At 45.6% G+C, this 16125-nt stretch overlaps 1 protein-coding gene across 1 annotated transcript in view; it reads left to right on the forward strand.

The window, feature by feature from the left end:
* The window catches only part of CFAP57 (cilia and flagella associated protein 57), a 378308-nt gene that overhangs the window by 258107 nt on the left and 104076 nt on the right, over nucleotides 1–16125 (forward strand). Inside the window, exon 14 of the mRNA XM_086952180.1 lies at nucleotides 15417–15510. Coding sequence (XP_086808306.1) covers nucleotides 15417–15510 — 94 coding nt within the window. The remainder of the gene's footprint in view (nucleotides 1–15416; nucleotides 15511–16125) is intronic.

The raw sequence follows: 16125 nt of genomic DNA on the forward strand, positions 1-16125 counted from the left end.
CGTCGACAATATCTGATGTCAAAACATTACGAACGAGGGGTTCCCACTTTTCCATCATAATCTCATGTCAACTTTTCATTCAAGACCCGGACCGCCTCATCGTAAATTTCGTTACCTCCCCCTAATAAAGGCCCAGAAGGAAAGGAGCAGAGCCAGGTGCAGAAGATAGAAAAGCAGGATAAGGGATGTTTGTGGGTTGTAAATGGGCAAGGCTACCGGCTTCGGCCGCCTAATCATGATCAGGCCAACGACCACAAGAACCAGTATAGCAGGACTGGCCTCGGGCAGAGGAGGCAGCCTTTGTCGAGTCATGCAGCTACAGCGTGTTCTGTTCCAAGGTGCACGTGTCACTAAAGAGGTGAATCACCGGCTAAGGCTACGTGTCCTTAATCGAAATGAAGTGATCAGGGGTTATTGCGTATGTGAGGGCAAGAAACACAAAATGGCTGCCATGATCTAAGATGGATGCCATGGGTAGATCGGAGAAATGTACGTAACAGGAGTACTCTTGCTCGTAGCGTAGCGAAAACACCAGGATATGCTAAATGGATCATTTGCGGTTCGCTGATACCAATATTATGTATTTCCGACAATATTGAAAACACGGGTTCAAATCGTCACGGAACCTCAGACCCTCCTTTTGCCCTTACATAGGCAATTACTCAGTCTATGTCAGAGTCTAATTCTATGCTCATCAGGTCAGTGACATGTTGTTGTATCATCATTCTTTCTCGCGCCTTTTCTCCAAACGCAGGTGGTTTTCTGAAACAAGTTGCAGCACAGAGACTACACAGAGCAGGACCACACTGGATAATCAGGCAACACGAGAACAGGAATACTAAGATGACACCAATGACCATCAGAACCTTCCATCCCCACGCTGATATCAGAGTCCAAAACCACTCCATGAAGGACCAGTTTCCCTTGTCTACGTGTATAGAGTCGGAAATCTTGTGTAGCTTAGAGATCGCCTCATAGACTGTTGGAGCATTATTGGGAATAAAGACACAGCAGCTCGATTGGATCATTCTGCATACCCCACCTCGATCTGCAAGTATTACGTCTAGAACCATACGGTTCTGCAACGTCATGAGTCTATCCGCCTGAAGCTCAGCTGTCAAATTGCTAAGGGCACCAGCAGTTTCGGTAATAGTAGATTCAACTACCCGTGTTAGCTGACGTATGTTTCTACTATTGGCCATAGGCCCCCAGAACGGAAGGAAGCCTTTGAAGAAGTCTCCAGCTTCCTGACCAGCGGTGTCTTCCTTGCTGAAAACACCTCTTGCTACTCTGATTTTGTGGTAGTCAGAAGAAGCAGTGTATGTTGGAGGCAACAGTCGAGCAATATAACATGAACCTGAAAAGTCAGCAGGCAACCATGTATACGCTCTGTCTTGACAGATGAAGTAGGTACCCCTAGCAGTAAGGAAAGCAGGGGAAGAGTTAGACGGAAACACGTAAGTCTCTACTCACTCACTCCTCCCTAGCTGAGCTCTCGGATTTCTCCCATTTCCTTGCAAACAGACCTGACCTCGGTGAGGTACGACCCAGATTGGAGTGGAGCTTTTCCGTTTGCTTTCTCCCAAACTAAGGCGATACTCTGAAGAATTCCAACTCAAATATACTCGCAATTCGTCTCTAGGGTAAGATGGAGTATTATTGACGTCCTTGATCATGTCAATAATTCCCTGGACTAAAGCTTTGTTGGCAGAGTTATATTTAGTGGAACGTGGTGGACGCGGAGGATAGGTTTCAAGGGCATAAGCAAAGATCGTTTGAAAGGCCTGAAATGATCCATTATAGCTAAAAAGCAAAACCAGATAGGGAATATCTTTATCCATAGTGTGGGGTATCAAGCCACACACCCAGCAGTCTGTAGTGTCAACTACCAGTTGGTGTTGGTGCAAGAGTTGTACAAAAGTGTTATTGATAAATTCTGAGCGTCGAGCTTGCTCATGTTCAGGAAACGAGTGGAAAGAATGCATAGAGGAAACAGTAGAAGTAGCAGGATCAAGGGAAGGTACTGTAGTTACTGGCACAAAGATTAAATTTATACCAAAGACGATTCCACCCACCAACGTTATTAAAACAATTAAAAATGTAATAGCACATTGCATCAGAAAACATTTACTATGAAGGATTCTGTAAAGTCTGTTTCTGTGAACATAAATCACATTTTCTCGTTGCAGCGCAAGAAGCTCCATCATCTACAATCCGCTCGCGACCACTGATGATGTGTACGTAGATGAAAATGCCTCTATCAGCCCTGGGAGTTCCCAGAACTAACAGAAAGATCGACCTTGTGTCTGATCCCCGCAGATTCAACTAGGCACACAGCCACGACCCTACGGCTACCCAGACGGCAAGGCAATTAAAAAAACAATAAAACAATAGCAAACTTCCTGGCTGAAGGCAAAAGTTCAAAATTTCAAATATCACAATAGGCAGTTTCCTGCTTTATTTGTCCATATTACGAGATCGTAAGTTGTATCTTAGTTTTGCAGGAACCGTTTGATCAGGAAACAGTGTGTTGTCAATAGAGTTTGCAATGTTCAAGTTCGCAGATGGCAAAGTTTCTTCTGATGCAGAGGGCAAGTGTTCAGGAGTCAAAGAAGTAGTTTCAGGAGGAGAGTCAGAGTTCGGAGTGTCAGTTATCAATTCGGCATCGCTGAAAGGGATAAACTTGGGTGTTTGCTCGAATTCAGAGGCACCAATTCCCTTCTTCACCCAGTTGTCGTAAGGAAGTGGTAGGGGCACACGTTTGACATGAGTTGCATGTATCCAGTGCTTGCGACCAGCCACACGAACAGCAGTTCTCGTTGCTAACAACACCTGGAAGGGGCCAACAAATTTTGGCTGAAGGTTCTTTGTCCTCGTAAAATTTCGTACCACAACGTGGTCGCCGGGTTTCAGCTGATGACCTGGACTCTCCGGAGGCTTTGGCAATGCATCGAAAACCTGTTGGTGAATAAGACTCAATTTAGCAGTCAAGTCGTAAAGGTAATCAATCAACATTGGATATTCCAAAGAACAAAATTCTTTTGGCCTAGGCACTCCCCAAACATTAGCAGGACGGCCGAAGACAATTTCGTATGGACTAAGCCCTACTCTAGAATGCACAGTCGCTCTCGTCGATAACAAAGCCAAGGGTAGTGCGTCTGGCCAGGATAAACCCGTGGATGCCTGTATTTTAGCAAGTTTTAGTTTGAGGGTGCCATTGTAACCCTCAACTAAACCAGCAGACTGGGGATGGTTTGCACTGTGAAATGTTTGCTTAATACCTAAACCGGCACACACACTCTGCATAACTTTCCCTATAAACTCACTTCCGTTATCTGACCATACAATCCCTGGCATTCCAAACCTAGGGAAATATTCTTTGAGAAGAATTTTGGCAGTAGATAGGGCAGTATTGTCCTTTAGTGGTTATGCTTCGACCCATCTAGAGAAAGCACAAACTACCACCAGGACGTATTTTAAGTTATTGCACCGATCCATGTGAATGAAGTCTAACTGAATCACTTCAAAGGGGCAAGAAGGTGGAGCGAAATGACCAGCAGGAGTAGGAGTTCCCTTGCCAGGATTATGCATCAGGCATACCATACAATTTTTCACCACTCTCTCTGCACATTTACTAATCCCATCATTCTTCCAAACTGGGGCCAACATTTTACAGATTCCTTTAGAACTTATGTGCGCTACTCCATGTGCCATTGTCACCACTGCAAGCACATACGCATCAGGCAACATCCAACGCTGTTGTTCCGACAAGTCAATCCAACACCCACTCGAATCCAGCTTGCCCGTACTTTCTTTCCATGCATGTTTTTCCTCCTCAGTTGCCTCTTTCTGAATCTCTTTCACACTTTCCACTGTATCCTCACACATTCCAGACTCGGAAATCCATCTTGCAGATGTTGCAACATACATTCTACTCATCATATTTCTAGCTGTCTGTTTAGCAGTCTCATCAGCAAAAGCATTCCCACGACCAACATCATCCGTGATTGCTTTATGTGCACTGCATTTCACAATCGCAACTTCAGTCGGCAAGGTTAGAGATTCCAACAAGTCGTTAACTAACTGACCATGTTGAATCTTAGTCCCATGGGACGTAATGAAACCTCTTTCTTTCCACAAACGGCCAAAATTATGGGCCACGCCAAACGCGTACTGACTATCTGTGAACACATTCACTCTCTTTCCCTTAGCTAGAACACACGCTCTTGTTAGAGCGATTAACTCTGCAGCTTGGGCAGAATTCTGACTCACTCTTGCAGTCTCCACAATCGTCCTCAAAGTCGTTACTGCATAAGCAGCAGTCACATCACCATTCTCCAATTTAAAACATGACCCATCAACATACAACGTGCCATCCGGATCTGACAATGGGGTGTCTTTTAAATCAATTCGTCCTTTTGTCTCTTCCTCGGTTCTGAAACAACAATCATGAGGTTCGGAATCACTCGACTCTTGATTAGCCGGCAACAATGTTGCTGAATTCAATACATTGCATCTTTTGATCTGAATATGACTCGCTAGCAATGTCAGCTCGTAGCCAGATAATCTCGCACTGGTAAGGTGTTGTGTCTTAGTTCTGTTCATGAGTGTATCCACAGCATGAGGAACCATGACCACTAGCATATTATTCATCACCAAACCAGCAGATTGTCGAATGGAAGCCGCAGCTGCCGCTGTAGCTCTCAAACAACTAGGTAACGCTCTAGCTACCGGATCTAATGTTGATGAAAAATACGCACAAGGGCGTTGTTTATCACCAAATTTCTGTGTCAGAACACTCAACGCGCAACCTTCTCTCTCGTGAACATAGAGCGTGAATGGCTTGCTGTAATCGGGTGTGCCCAATACAGGAGCTGAACAAAGTGCATTTCGTAACTCAGAAAAACTCTCCTGACATTCAGCAGACCATGGCACCGGACTCAGAACATTTTTCCCAGTCAAAGCTACCAACGGATTTGCTAAAAGAGAAAAATTTGGGATCCACTGCCTACAGTAAGAGGTAATACCTAGAAAGGCACGCACTTCTCTCTGTGTGCGAGGAACACTCATCTGCGTAATTGCTTTTATTCTCTCTGGGGTCAACTTCCTTCCCTCCTTTGACAAGAGATGACCTAGGTAGGTCACTTCTTGGCAACAATATTGCATTTTCGAAGGTGACACCTTGTGATTCAAATTAGACAAATGATGCAATAACGAAATTGTAGCTGCTTTGCAAGTTTCCTTGTCATCTGCAGCCACTAGAAGGTCATCTACATACTGTACTAGAGCAGAACCTGGAGGAAGTACAAAGGAATCTAACTGACTTTTTAATGCCTGACTGTAAATGGATGGGCTCTCACAATAGCCTTGTGGAGCGCGTTTAAATCTGAAGCTTCGACCTCCTAGACAGAAGCCGAAAATATCTCTGCTTTCCTCGGCTATCGGAATGCTGAAAAAGGCATTTTTCAAGTCGATGACTGAAAACCATGTAGCTGTAGCAGGAATCAATGTTAACAAGGCAGTAATATCTGGAACCACAGGAAACTGCGGGACCACAATCTTATTAACCTCTCTGAGATCAATGACAAACCTATATACTGGAGGCTTTGTAGGATCAGTTCGTTTCAAAATCGGTAATACAGGACTGTTACAGACATTTCCTCTAGTTTCTTCAACCACACCTTTCTTAATTAAATCTTGCACAATCAGTAAAAGTGCACGTTCACCTTCATTAGAGATCTTATATTGAGGAATTCGTGGAAATTTTACATTTGCTTTCAAAGTGACTACATATGGTGGTATTTCTAAAAGGCCTACATCGTTAGGACCAGTCGCCCAAAGAGTATCAGGGAGTGAACGCAGCTCTGGCGGGAGTGCATCCATTGACAAGTACATCGGAGAGGTGATTCTTTTACCCAACGTGAGCTGTACTCCTTCCGGAGAACAGTACAATGTCGCATATAGGCGTTTTAACAAGTCTAAACCAAGCAGATTTTCATTACAACCTGTCGTCAAAATCAGGGGTGCTTTCAATTGACACGGTCCAACAGAAATAGACAAAGGACCAGATACGGGGTTGTAAACAGGGGCGCCTGAAAAACCTACAGAAACATTTGTTAAGCCGGACAAAGGTGCGCCAGGGAGTTTCGCATGCATGATCGAACTTTTTGCGGCACCAGTATCCAACAGAAACGGTTCGACTACACCTGATGTTGCTACTGCGACATAAGGCCCACTCTGATCCACTGGAACTGATACTACTCCCTCTCTTTGTCCATGGCTGTCCTAGTACTCATTTTGTGGAAATCCCTCATCATTTTCACAATAGTCTTCAACATGATACTGTTGAGATCTATTTTGTTGAGCAGACTGTCCATTTCGTTGATCAAAGTGATTGGAAGGGCGATCATTCGTCTGTGGAGCCATAGCACCTCGTCCTCGACCTCTAGAATTCTGCACAAAACCACCACGACCTCTCTGAGCTGTTGCTGCGTTATTTTGCGCTAAGACTGGACACTCATTTTTATAATGACCTTCTTTCTTACAATACGCACACTGATTCCACTGGTATTGTGGCCTAGGTGAACTATAATCTGTCCTTTGATATGATCCTTGCTGTGTATTAGTCTGATTCATACGAGGCGGATATGCCTGTTGCAAAAGGACTTTAGTCTTTAAGTCTTTCGTCTTCTTATCTGATTTCTCTTTCTCTTCTTTATCCCTATTTTCATAATACTGTGCAGTTGCAAGTATTTGCGCAGTTGTAGAGAGAGCCCACGCACTCTCAGAATCTTTTAATTTATTGCATAGCTCAGGTAGCAAATTATGTACGAATTTATCGACAAACAGTCTCTGTCCTCCTTCTGTGCTCATATCCTGACCACTATGATCTACAAAAGTCTCTTCGAACCTCGTGAAAAAGTCGGAGACACTTTCGTCTTTCTTCTGCCTGCATGCGGACAGCTTGTCCCAATTAACACGCAATGCTGGCATCAGAGTCTTCATTAAGTCGATTATCCTACCTGGAAGATTAGCAATTAGAGGTTCGGGTTTGGAACCACCTATTTGCTGACCATCCGCTGCAATGATAGCTGCCCAATCATCACCTAGGGCAACTGGATGATTCTCTTTACGAATTTTAGCCCAAATTGGTTGCGGAACTACATTCCCAAATAACGTGTCAATGTCCGCCAGATTCATCACACAGGCCTCAACTGTTTGTGCTAATTCCTTATAGTACCCAGCAGGATTCTTACGCGGATCTGGCAAGGCCTGTTTCACTGCTAACACTTCGGCTCGTTTCCACGGAATGTGTATCCACACTCTTTGGAATTGCGCTGGAGCGGCTACAATACCATTGGCAACATCAGCTTGTACAGGGTCGCGCCAAATTGGAGGAACCTCCCTCATTGGATATTGTCGATTCTGCTTCGTACTACCTTTCTCTAAGTTTCTTGGTGAACGAAGTGATGGATCATTCCTATAACTTAAAATCAGTTCCATCGCTTCTTTTATATTTAAACCTACTATCATTCCTGCAGCAAACTCTTTCTGAACCTTAATTAAGTCTTCTAAATTCAATTCAGAGTCATCTTCTTCTAGTTCCTCACGTAAAAGAGAGCACATCTCGTCAAAGACATATCGTTGCGTTGGTTCATTCCACTGCATAAATGTATCTAGTACATCTCTCGTGCTATATCTCCTACTTTTCGAAATCCATCTGAGAGCCGTGGAATCTAATATTCCCCGTTCCTCAGTACTTGGGAGCTGACTACGTCTTTGTACAGAGTCAGAAGTAGGAGTCTTAATTAAAGATTTATAGAAAGGAGATAGAATGTTAGAGACAGAATCAGTGATTCTTCGACGAACAGAAAGCGGAGTCAACATACTGGCAGATGCAGAGAACACAGTAGCAGTTGGAACAGATAGTGGGACAGTAGGAGTATCGAGGAAGATAGCTTGTGGAACAGTAGGTGTAAGCGATACAGGTATAGGTAGAGAAGTCGGCAACCCAGGAAGAGGAGGTGCCGTAGGAACATTTACATTAACCACAGGAGGTACAGGAACTTGATTCTGAGGGGCAGGAGCAGGAATACCAGGTTGTCCAGCAACCGGCAATTGAACATTTGGTACAGGTGGAGCCGTAGCACCCTGTGCATACGGTGGGGGTGACCGTAACAAGTAAGACAACAGAGGATCGTTTTCGGGATCCTCTACTATCGTAGTCGTACTCGATGGCAAGGCAGGATAGCATTTATCTATCGCTAAGTTACGCTCTCTAGTGGCTATCTCCATTGCCTTCTCAGACTCGTTATCTTGCAGCTGTTTAGCCGCTTGTTCTAAAGTTAACTCTTGCTCTTTCTGTTCTTTTTTCAACCTTTTAATCTCTCTCTGTTTAGATTCTTTTCGCCAATAACGGAAAGAATCAAACATTGCCGGCCGGGCTTTCTTCTTAAACAATTTCACTTCTAAATTGTCAAGGATTTCGGGTTCAAAACTACCATGTAGAGGCCAACTAAGGACACCGTCCTTCTCAGTGTATCTGACCCATACCTCATTATACGATATAGGACCCACACCATGCTTACAGTAAAGATCATATAGAGGAGTCCCAATCGGAGGAACCAGACATGAGTCCTCCAATCGTGAATCACTGTTGCAACCAAAACACGACAACATACAATTTTTCCGACTTACCATTTTGTAATCCGGAACACAGAACAGACAACACAAACAAGAATGTGCACTCGAACCAAGAACTTAGGCCTACCAAAAGCGAACAAATGTATCGATACCCAAAACTAAACCAAATAGATTATCGCAACCAGAACAACCAGTGATAATCTTACGAAACCAAACCAAACCGAGAACCAAAAAGGATTTTAACAACCCTCACGAAATAACCAGCTAGCAATCACAAAATACTTAACTGAGGCACTGAAGACGTCACCAAGGAGAAACCCGTCACGTTTTGCCGTACTAAGGACTGCACCTCGGGTCCAAGACAGGGCGACGGTCAAGGCAACGGCCCACTGCAGCCGTCCTGAACGGGAACCCTCGTGGAAGAGAACGTCGGGCCACTTTTGCGATATGCCGGGATCGATGAAGTGGGGCGCCTCCCTCCGGAATCTTCACACGAAGCTTCTCGAACTCTTCAGGCTTTTGGACCGGTACCGAATGACGTCGCCCCACGTTGGGCGCCAATTGGAGTTCTGGACTTTTTGGTTCCGTCCAGAGGTGTCAGGGAACAACACCCGAAGACCCCGGAGTTCCACCTGTCTTGGTGCACAAATAAACAGAAACACGGGCTTCTCGATGGTGGCGTCAAAGACCAAAGGTTTATTACTGCAGGGACACAGAAGTCACAGAAACTACGCATGGGCAGTGTCTAGGAGCCTGTTCGATTTGTACAAAGAGGGTTGCTCCTTATATACTAAAAATTGGGCTTCAGGCAAATTCTTCAAATGTTAGTACATTCCCAAACCTTTGTGTCCTAAACAATAAATATTTGGCGTTGCACAGGAATCGTCGACAATATCTGATGTCAAAACATTACGAACGAGGGGTTCCCACTTTTCCATCATAATCTCATGTCAACTTTTCATTCAAGACCCGGACCGCCTCATCGTAAATTTCGTTACCTCCCCCTAATAAAGGCCCAGAAGGAAAGGAGCAGAGCCAGGTGCAGAAGATAGAAAAGCAGGATAAGGGATGTTTGTGGGTTGTAAATGGGCAAGGCTACCGGCTTCGGCCGCCTAATCATGATCAGGCCAACGACCACAAGAACCAGTATAGCAGGACTGGCCTCGGGCAGAGGAGGCAGCCTTTGTCGAGTCATGCAGCTACAGCGTGTTCTGTTCCAAGGTGCACGTGTCACTAAAGAGGTGAATCACCGGCTAAGGCTACGTGTCCTTAATCGAAATGAAGTGATCAGGGGTTATTGCGTATGTGAGGGCAAGAAACACAAAATGGCTGCCATGATCTAAGATGGATGCCATGGGTAGATCGGAGAAATGTTCGTAACAGGAGTACTCTTGCTCGTAGCGTAGCGAAAACACCAGGATATACTAAATGGATCATTTGCGGTTCGCTGATACCAATATTATGTATTTCCGACAATATTGAAAACACGGGTTCAAATCGTCACGGAACCTCACAATCCCCGCTAGGATGACGGGTGAACAAAGTCTGCCCGTCATCCTAATAGGCCCCCAGGTGTTTACCTTTGCAGCACTTTGTTATTGGTAATATCCCAATCCACTAAATCCCTTTCCATCACCAGCAAGTGGCAAGGCGTCTATCTGCCAACAAACAACTTTAAAGCATCTCAATTGGGTTTTAAGGCAATTCATGGCCAACCTACCCCCAGTGCTCCTTAGCTTGGAAAGAGAGGTAAGTGCTTTATTATCGTATTTTACAGTCTTGATATACTCTTAAGGTCATTAGTAAAGCAAAATAAAGCTCCCCTGTGGACACTTTCCCGCTGCATGAGCTCCGCAGACTTACTTCTTGCTTGAACAATCACATCACTGAGCTGTTCAGCTTTTGCCTACGAGCAGATGTGGAGCCAGAGAACGCAATAGTATCCCCTACCTTAAAAAAAGTCAGCCTTAACCCCGACAACTCTGCAAGCTACCATCCTATTATGCTGATTCCAGCCTTCAGAAAAAGTTCAAGGAAAAGTTAAAGATTCACAACTGGCAACATTTTTGGAAGACTCCAATGTATGAGACGAATGGATAGTTGGGTTTCTGGCCAGGCCTTGGAACTGAACCCATCCAGCCACAAAATAAATACAACATATAGAGGCTGAAGGTGACACTGTGACCTTGATTTATCGGCTATTTCCAACCCTTTTCAAGCTCGCCAGTGATCCTTCGTTTGGGTGGCCCAGCTGGCACACTAGACATTGCCGTTCCAAACCGTGACCACCCTTCTTATGGGCCCACCAAATCACTATTCCAACAATGTCTCATTAATGAAAACTGCAAGCCAACAGAGCATTTCATATCAGTGGATCACCCTAAAATAGCTAACAGACTGAGTGCTACAGCACCAGAAAGCCCTAGCCATATTTAAGCTCAATGTTTGCATGCATTTGAGGTAGCAGCACCAAAGCCACCTCCAATCCTTCTCTGCTTATTCAGCGACCCTGTTATTTATTTACTTCTGGTAGTGGTGGCTCTTTCTTGACCAGCAGTACCACTACTGATCCTTACAGATCAAAATGTCTTATGTGGGATGGTGGATAAAGAGTAGAGCAACAAGCTCTCCAGTCTTCACTTGGATGTCTGCCCTGCACTTCTGATCATCCCCTGAATTATGGACATTTCCACTCAAGAGACTCAGTGTCCAGGTAAATATCAGTGATGCATTTTGCCACATTTCTTACCAGTTGTGAAGAAGTGTTTTGGGCACATAAGCATTCCAACGGGTTGTTCATAATTGATTTATGCATTTTGAGATGTATAATCCAAGCAGTTCTCCCTTCAGGAGCGGAGGAAGCCTATCAATAAATCAGGGATTTGTAAAGTGCAGCAACTCACACGTAAGGGTTTTGAAGCACTGAGGTCGCTAACTGCTCCATGGTGATCAGCTCATTTGAACAGCCAGGTCTTGGGTCCTTTTATGATGCCGAAGTGATGCAGTAGTCCTGAGGTGCAGGGGAAGGTTTTTCCATGTTTGGCCACCAGGTGTGAGAAGGAGCATCCTCCACATTTGCTTCAGCGGAGCCGAGGGGTGTCTGTGAGGGAGAGGGAGGCAGATCGTAGGTGTCTGGTTGGTTGTTGGAAGGTCATGCATTTGTTGATGTATGCTGGTTCTACATTTTGCAGGGCTTTGTATGCATGGATCAGCATTTTGAACTGGCATCTCTTCTGGATCAGTAGCCAGTGTAGAATCTTGAGGTGGGGTGTGATGTGGGTCCGTCTGGGGAGGTCGAGGGTGAGTCTGAAGAACTTGCGGAGCATGCATAGGGTGTGGGAGCAGGTGGATGAGTCTGAGTTTACCTGTTACTTTGTGGATATTTTGCTGTCTAAGATGATGCTGAAGTTGCAGGTGTGGTCTGTTGGGCGGGGGATGGGCCGAGTTTGGCAGGCCACCACACATCGTTCCATGGTGAGATTTTGTTCCCAAAAATGAAGACTTCCGTCTTGTCCCTACTGAGCATGAGACAGTTGTCCTTCATCCAGTAAGTGACATTCCTCATATATCTGTGGAAGTTGGCTGTGGTGGTGGAGCGGTCTTTCGACAGCAATAGGATGAGCAGGTTGTCGTCAGTGTAGAAGATGATGTTGAGTCCGTGAGATCTGATGGTGTTGGCCAAGGGGATCATGTACGTGTTGTAGCGGGTGGTCTGAGGGACGATCCTTGGAGTACGCTTCAGATGGTTCTCTTGGGTTCTGAGGTGAACGTGGGAGACAGATTTTCTGGTGAGCTATGTAGCAATCCATCTGAGGGTGTCTCTCTGGATTCCAATGTGATTGAGTCTCTTGGGAGATGGAGTTGAAGGCCGCTGACAAGAGGATGAGGGCTGCAGTTTCGCTGTGGTCCAAGAGGGCCCTGATGTTACTGGCTATGATCAGATGCTGTGGTTAGCTCACAATCTGGATTGAGAGGGGTCCAGGAGGTTCTTGTGTTCCATGTGTTTGGTGAGTTGCTGGTTGATTGCCGTCTCGAGAACTTTTACTAGAATAGGGAGCAGAGAGATGAGCCAGTAGTTCTTTGGTTCTGCTGGGTCAGCGGATCGTCTCTTCAGGAGAGGCCTTACTTCAACATGTTTCCAGTCCTCTGGGAAGGAGGCAGAGGTGATGGAGGTGTTCAGGACTTTTTTGAGCTTGTTGCCAATCATCCTGCTCCCGAGGTGTCAGATGTGGTGGAGACTGGGCTGCCTGAGTGCTACTGATTGTACAGAGTTCATGACGGATATTTTGGCTTGAGTTGTGAGAGGGTCCCAATGGGTGCACAGGTGTTTGGGGTTTGTGATCGTGGGTGTGAGCAGGGTGATCCTGTCGGCATCAGAGGATTGTGTTTCAACGTTTTTATAGATGACTGAGATCTTTTTGTGGAAGGAGCCCACCAGGGTGTCACACAGTTCTCCGGAGGGGATGATGTAGTTCTCAGCAGCTGTGGGTTTGGAGAACGTCTTCAAGAGGGTAAAGAGCTTCTCGCTGTGATTTGTGCTAGCTTCTATGTGGTCTGTTAGCGTGTTCTCATTTGTTTCTTTCAAGAGGCGGTGTTATTGGTTGAGTGCTGTCTTGAAGGTGGTATAGGCTCCTGTGGGAGTTGAGGGCATTGTTCCACTGGTCTTCCGATATCTTTCTCCAGTTTTTGCATGTGGAGCTGGGCGGCATGGTGCTAGTGTTGGTAGGTCTTGAGATGGTGAAGTGAAAGATGTGGTGGTTGGTCCAGCTGAGCTGTGAGACGTGGTGGTAAAAATGGTGTTGAGCATGTGTCCTGCAATGTGGGTAAGGTCGGTGGCAAGTTGCTTGAGGCCGATGTTGCTCATGATTTCCAGGAGTTAGTTGTTTTGGTGTCACTGGGGTTGTTGAAGTGTAAATTAAGATCCCTAGGAAGATGTAGTGTTTAGTGGTGATGACGTCATGGATTGCGGTGCAGGCGCAGGGACATGGTCCTGGCGGTCTGTAGGCAAGGGTTCCTCTGATGGTGCCTTTTCAGTCTTTTTTGAGTTGGAAGTTGAGATGCTCCAATATCGGGGTCGATTTGTCTAAGGAGGCAATGCAGCGGATGGTGTCCTTGTAGATTATGGCAATTCCCCATCTGTGTTTGTTGGTTCTGTCCTGGTGTGTGATCTTCTATCCTTCAGGGGTGGTGATGGCGATGTACGGTGTGGAAACTGGGTTCAGCCAGGTCTCTTTGAGGAAGATGATGTCCAGGGTGAGGGATGAGATCGTGTCCCCGGTCTCGGTGGCATTTTGCCAAGGGATCATGTTTTGAGTAGAATGTACTGGAGTTGTCCCATGGCGGTTTCGGTCGATTTGGTGAGTGCAGTCATGTTTGCAGCGTCTCCCACGTTGTTGGTTGTTTCAATGTAGCAAGTGAAGTGACAGTGCAGGCAGGAGAACGGTCCTCTGACGGTGTGTGAAGATCTGCAGCAGCAATTATCCATGCCTCGGGAATCCAGGGTTCAGAGGTCTGCAGTGGTGTTGTTGCGCAGGGTGGGAGAACCAGGGTTTCAGGCGCTGGGCGCGGTCCAGACGCGGACGGGCACAGATGGGCTTGCCTTTGACATACCTTTGATGCGGATGCACTGCGAACTCCATTAAGTAGGTCTTGGGAGGGAAACAGGGCACTGGGTGGTGGGAAGCGGGAGAGCGCCCAGGCAGGAAGGAGCAGCGGCGAGGTGGGCAGGCTCCTCCAATGGTGTAGTGAACAGTGAGAAAAACAAACAATAGCAGCAGAAAGGCTGAATTACACAGTGGAGCAGGACAAAAATAAGGACAGCGTAATCATGGCAGACACAAGGACACAATTACTGAATTAACAGAAGGCAAAACAGGCTGAATTTCACAGGGAAACAGCAAGATAACAGAAGCAGAGTCACTGAATTACCCGTATCAAAGCAAAGGGCAAACACAACGCATCATGAGGCAAGAAGGCAAGAATAGAGAACCGTTAGCGTAGGGGACTTACAGTGGCAGGGGAGCGGAGAGAAGATCTGTGCAGTGCAATGCAACCTCGAGCTACCCTCGCTGTTCCAAGGAAGAGAATGGAATATGCCCCTTTTCCCCTGATGCCCTCGTAGAGCAGTGAGCTAGGAATGGCTTTCATGCAATCTGGCTCACTCCCACCATATCATTCCTGCTTCTCTGTGAGCGTCTGAGACAGGGGTGGAGGGGGCTGTACCTGTTCTTCAATTGTATTGATGTTGGCGATCTTTGACCATTTATTTTTGCACCTACATTTATTTCAATCACTGTACACAGAGAAAAGGTGTTGAAGTATTTTTTTTTCAAACTGTTCTCTACTCTCAGCCTGGAGGCTATAGAAGCAGAAACAACAACAAGCTATACAGGGAAGGGGAGGAGGATCACATGACCGCTGACTGGTAAGGTCATCTGCAAACCCTGTGTGATAAACACAACAGCATTCTACTATTGTAGTATGTGCCATGATGCCCAGATATGGGTACAGGACTACAGGGGCCAAACTAACCGTGATCTCATGAACACCTTATACCTGTACCCACTACTCAGCCTGTACCTCAGTGGTACAGGCTGATACTCTCAGATGCTTATTACAGATACCTTAGTTACACAGACCTCTTTGGAAAGGCACTGACAGAAAGGAAAGAGGTGGATGCACAAAAGAAAGTCTCAGGAAGGTACTTGTAGTACATATTTTACTGTACTGTTATCTTTGTGTGGGCCTTTTCTCAAATACTTGTGTGTTTACAGGTTTTAAAAAAAGAAAAAGAGAAGATGGAAGTTAGTCACCAAGACAACGTGGGAGATCTCATGGAAAAGCATGCGATGGAATTGCAGGATCTCGGTAAGTGTATGGTGGTGAGAAGGGTAGAGGAAGGTCACAAGGGCAGAGAAGGAGCCTACCAGAAGAGTTTTGTAGTTCCTACTAATCTATATGGGAGCTGCGCATTTAGACAACATAAACTAAGGGATTGGTGTCCAGATTAATTCCAGACACCCCAAAGGATATGTTAGCCTATAGACCAGCTAGCGCACAGTGCCACCATAAACCCCCTAACCTTACCAAGGAGCGAATAGTTTCTGGCAATTATCGAACATGACAACCCTTTATCCTTCAGGGATGGTTGAAACAGTCCAGTACTTTTCACTCAGTCACTTGTGCTCACGTAGTTGGAGGGATACACAGAATAAACAATGGGGTCGTTTTCAATTTGCATTTATTGAACCAGCATTATTCTAATGTAATACATGTTTGCTGCGACAATCATTAGACAGAAATGATTTATAAGATTACAAGCAGCAACAGAGTAAATAAAAGGTAGAATTCTAGCATGGTGCTAAAACAGTGCATATATATAGGTGTATTGATATATGACAGTAATGGAGCCTAGTGCAGTGATGCGAACCATATCAAAGTGTACCTAAATGTACCTAGCATGTGTGTGGGTGTGGAGACAAG

Source organism: Lissotriton vulgaris, chromosome 1_1 (assembly GCF_964263255.1).
Source record: "Lissotriton vulgaris chromosome 1_1, aLisVul1.2, whole genome shotgun sequence".
NCBI classification, from domain to species: domain Eukaryota; kingdom Metazoa; phylum Chordata; class Amphibia; order Caudata; family Salamandridae; genus Lissotriton; species Lissotriton vulgaris.